This window comes from Bison bison, unplaced genomic scaffold (assembly GCF_000754665.1).
Source record: "Bison bison bison isolate TAMUID 2011002044 unplaced genomic scaffold, Bison_UMD1.0 scf7180017864289, whole genome shotgun sequence".
NCBI classification, from domain to species: domain Eukaryota; kingdom Metazoa; phylum Chordata; class Mammalia; order Artiodactyla; family Bovidae; genus Bison; species Bison bison.
The window spans coordinates 10,510,753-10,514,894 of record NW_011494861.1 but is presented as its reverse complement, the minus strand read 5'-3'; the positions used below and the strand labels follow the sequence as shown (position 1 = coordinate 10,514,894).

The 4,142-nt window shown below is 61.8% G+C and overlaps 1 protein-coding gene across 1 annotated transcript in view; it reads left to right on the top strand.

Annotated features, from left to right (window-relative positions):
- Window positions 1–4,142, top strand: part of PLCH2 (phospholipase C, eta 2) — a 25,254-nt gene that overhangs the window by 14,199 nt on the left and 6,913 nt on the right. The window contains exons 10-14 of the mRNA XM_010850214.1: window positions 324–482; window positions 1,092–1,103; window positions 3,137–3,223; window positions 3,570–3,652; window positions 4,015–4,112. Of these exons, the coding sequence (XP_010848516.1) occupies window positions 324–482; window positions 1,092–1,103; window positions 3,137–3,223; window positions 3,570–3,652; window positions 4,015–4,112 (439 nt within the window). The remainder of the gene's footprint in view (window positions 1–323; window positions 483–1,091; window positions 1,104–3,136; window positions 3,224–3,569; window positions 3,653–4,014; window positions 4,113–4,142) is intronic.

The following is a 4,142-nucleotide window of genomic DNA, read 5'->3' as shown; positions in this document are numbered from 1 at the left end:
CCGCCCTGAGCGCATAGTGGCAGCTGGGTGCCCGTGACTCATCTGCGGGTCCCAGGGCAGCGTAGTGCAGCTGAAGGAGGCGGGCGTTGGAATCAGATGGGCCTGGGCCTGTCTGGGGCCCAGGACAAACTGCACACCTACTGTGCACCCCAGGGGGAGCAGGGGGGCGATGAGGACCAGCACAGTGATGCAGGAGTGAGCCTGTGGTCAGTGCCAAGTGTGAGAGGAGGGGGGGCGGTGCTGGCCCTGCTGAGACCCCGGATGCAGTCCACACTGCTGCCCGAGGCGGGGGACGGAGGCCAATGATTGGCTGCCTCTCGCAGGCCTCCACCAACCGGAAACGTGTGGAAAACATTGCCAAGAGGAAACTGGATTCCCTAATGAAGGAGTCCAAGATTCGGGACTGTGAAGACCCCAGCGATTTCACCGTGTCCACGCTGCCCCCACCTGGCAAACTTGGGCCCAAGGCAGAGGCCAAAAAGGTGAGAGCCCTGAGGCCACGAAGGGGGTTGCCTGCAGCTGGGAGAGGGGCTGGCACGTGAGGTCTCTGCATACCCACATACACACCTGCACACACACCTGCACACACACACCTACATACACCTGCACACTCATACCTGCACACACACACACCTATATCTGCACACACACACACCCATGCGCGCACACACACACTGCCCCTGGTGCATATATTCACCCTGGGGCCTCCAGGAGCTCACACCTGGCTCTTCCGAGTCTCATCTTGAGAGACCTGCAGCCGTCAGTGTCACAAGGCAGATGACCACAGTGGGGCCGCCCCATTGGTATGGCTGACAGTTTGTCCCCAGAGGTCTGTGGGCAACTCCTCTAGCCCCCATCCTCCCCACCTGTGGGCAGGAGCGGATGGCAGCCCCCTAGGGACCTCCAGCTCCTCCTAAAAGAGAACTTGGGCGTGGCCTTGGGGGTCTGGTGGTGACTGGGAGGGGTTCAAAGCCTGGTAAGTACTGGCAGCTGTCCAGCTGCCCCCTGCCTGGAGGCCCCCAGCCTCACAGGGAAGCGTGGCTGAGCTCTGGGAAGTACCTTCACAGGGAGAACAGTGTGGGGGCTGTCAGGGCAGACATAAAGCCTGGGGGCCAGACTGGGCTGGCCAGGACCAGCGGCTGTGGTGCCGTCTGGAGGGACTGGCCGACACTGGAGGAGGGTCACATCAACAGAGTGGCCTGGGGGAACCCCGTGGGGGCTGTGATGGGCAGGGAGGCTGGCCTTAGGGCTAGGAGGGTGCCAGTTGGTCCTGCAGACCCCATTTTGTGAGACAAGACACATCCGGCTCTGTGTGCTGGTGGGAGGGGCTGACGTGGCCCTGCTGCCCACACCCCTCACCGCTGAGGATGGAGAGGGGTGCTGTCTCCCTGCCAAGCTGGGGTGCCAGGGGAGGGGGTGGGTGACAGTGGATTCTGGCCCTGGCCGCAGCACTTCTTCAGGCTGCTGGGCCAGCACGTACCTTTCTGCTCTGTACCTAGATTCAGGAGGACTGCTGTGCTGGGTGACCATGGGGTTTCAGGCGAGGGTTAACGAGCCAAGAGGTGTGTCAGCCTTGCTGGCTGCAAACACCGTGAACACAGATTCCCATGCCTCTGCCAGCTCATGGGTTTCCTGAGAGCCTCCGTTACCCAGGGTCTGTGGCTTGGGCTTTGCACCAGCGCCCCTCCATGTAGCCTGCCAACCAGTGCGAGACAGGACTCCCCAGAGGGTGGAGAAGGGGACTGGGGTCAGGAGAGCAGCGGAGTTGGTTGGGGGGTGACTCCCGGGAGCTTCCTGACACTGCAGGCCATGTCTTCAGCCAGGTGCCCCCTCTCTAGCACGTGAGCAGAGAAGGCATCCGGGGGGATGGGCCTGTGGCTGTCCCTGCCCCTCTTTGCTGGGCCGAGGGCCTCCTGTCCCTCGCTCCAGCTCCAGGCTCCCTGCCTGGTGACCAGAATCCAGACCTGAAGGGTTCCACTCATCTGCTGGGTGAGGCCAGGGGACTGAGGGAGGAGCATGTGCAGGGGTGCCCCCAGCGGTGTGTGTACAAGCTCACACACAGGGTGTGTACGTCTTGCTGAAACCCCTCCCTGACAGGGAACGCCGGCTGCAAAACCAGCTCCTGCCATGGTGTGGTAGGCACAGCCTGAACAAAGCTGGGAGGGTTGTGGGGGCATCTGTGGAAGGGGCTGGCGCGGGCAGCTGGTGGTGGCTACAGCCAGTGGCCTCAGGGACACAGGCACAAGCTTCCAGCCACTCCAGGAGTGTAACTGAGCTTCAGCATGGGCTTCCCTAGATGTCTCAGGAGATAAAGAATCCACCTGCAATGCAGGAGACCTGGGTCTGATCCCTGGGTTGGAAAGATCCCCTGGAGAAGGGAATGGCTACCCACTCCGGTATTCTGGCCTGGAGAATTCCATGGGCTGTATAGTCCATATTGTTGCAAAGAGTCAGACATGACAGAGTGACTTTCACTTTTATGGATGACAGCTTTGGGCTTCAGTGACAGATGACAGAGGTGGACAGGCCACAGTGTTGCCAGGACCGGGCCCCCTCCTGGTGAAGGGGGCAGGGGCCGGGAGGGGAGCTGCCCATACGTGTGTTCTGTAAATGGTGCTGAGGAGGCTCGGTCCTGTGGCTTCAGGAGACTCGCTGTAGCCCCAAGTGCAAGCAGTGGACAGCCACAGCCCTGGGGACTGTCTAAAGAGGTAACACCTCCGCAGCTGTGAGAAGCAGGTCAGGGCTCCTGAGCTTGGGATCCTCAAACGAGGATTACATAAGCAGGCACTCCACGGAATATTCCAGACACACTGATGGTATTCATTATGCAATCACCATCCATGGGGAAGAATCAGAACTGGGCACTTAGTGAGTTTGGAGTGGGACATTGTGGGGAGCTGATTCGGCCAGGCCCCTGCTCCTGGCAACCACCTCTGTGTACCCCATGTGGCTGGGGACTGTGCCTCCCGAGGGCCTGGGGCAGCGACCAGCCCAAGGCCCAGCTACCCCATTCGTCCAGGCCCCTCTCAGCTCCCCCTGTTCCAGGAAGGAGGCACTGGGAGGAGCTTCCTGCCCATGCCCCTTGGCCTGGTCTGAGGCTGGGCTCACTCGGCCCCCTGTCTGTCTCTGCTTCCAGTTCGAGGAGGACGTGGAGATCGGGGAAGAGGCCGGAACCAGCCGCCGGAATAGCCGGCTCCTCATGGGCAGCTTCTCCAAACGCAAGGTCTGCCCGGCTCCCAGGCAGGGAGCCTGCCCCTATGTCCCCCAGCCAGAGGTGGGGCGGGGGCTTCTCCAGCCCTGAGAGTCCCTGGGATTCCTGGCTGCCTTCTCAGGCTACAGGTGTGGAGCCTTGGTCAGGGCTGGATGGAGCAGGTGTCTCGATGGCTCTCCCTTGGTCGACAGTGGCCAATGCCCAGAGCTCAGGTCCTCCAGGGCCCAGGTTGAGCAGGGCACTGCAGAGGAGGGGCAGGCCCAGCTGAAGCGTGGGCGCCAGGACCCCAGGTCAGCAGATCCTTCCTTCCCCAAGCCTGAGACTCCACCCATCTTGACTCTGCCCTCCTTCTGCACAGAAAAAGAGCAGCAAGCTGAAGAAGGCGGCCAGTGTGGAGGAGGGGGACGAGGACCTGGACTCCCAAGGCAGCCAGAGCAGGGGGTCAGTGCCCACCTCCATCCTTAGTCCTTGAAGAGATGGCTGCGTGGAAAGTGCTGAGGCCGTTGTTTTGGCAACAGCAGGCGTCAGATGTGCAGGCTCAGAGGGGGCATGGAGGCTCGAGGCAGCGACCCCAGGGTGCAGGGCCGGCAGCTCCCTGGGCTCCTTTCCTTAGGATTGGTCAGGGTCGGTGCTCTTCCCTGGGTTCAGCACCTGCCCCCACCCCCAGCGTCACCTCTCTGTACATCCATGTGTGACCCGAGCCCTGGAATACATGGGCACAGTTGGCGCCTGATGGACGCTCCCCAGAGCTTCAAAGGGAGGAGTGCTACCCAGGTCCTGACCCCAACAACCCCCTCCTGCAGGGCCGCTAGGCAGAAGAAGACTATGAAGCTGTCTCGGGCCCTCTCAGACCTGGTCAAGTACACCAAGTCTGTGGGCACCCACGACGTGGAGACGGAGGGTGAGGGGTCGCTACAAGTGGGGCTCTGGG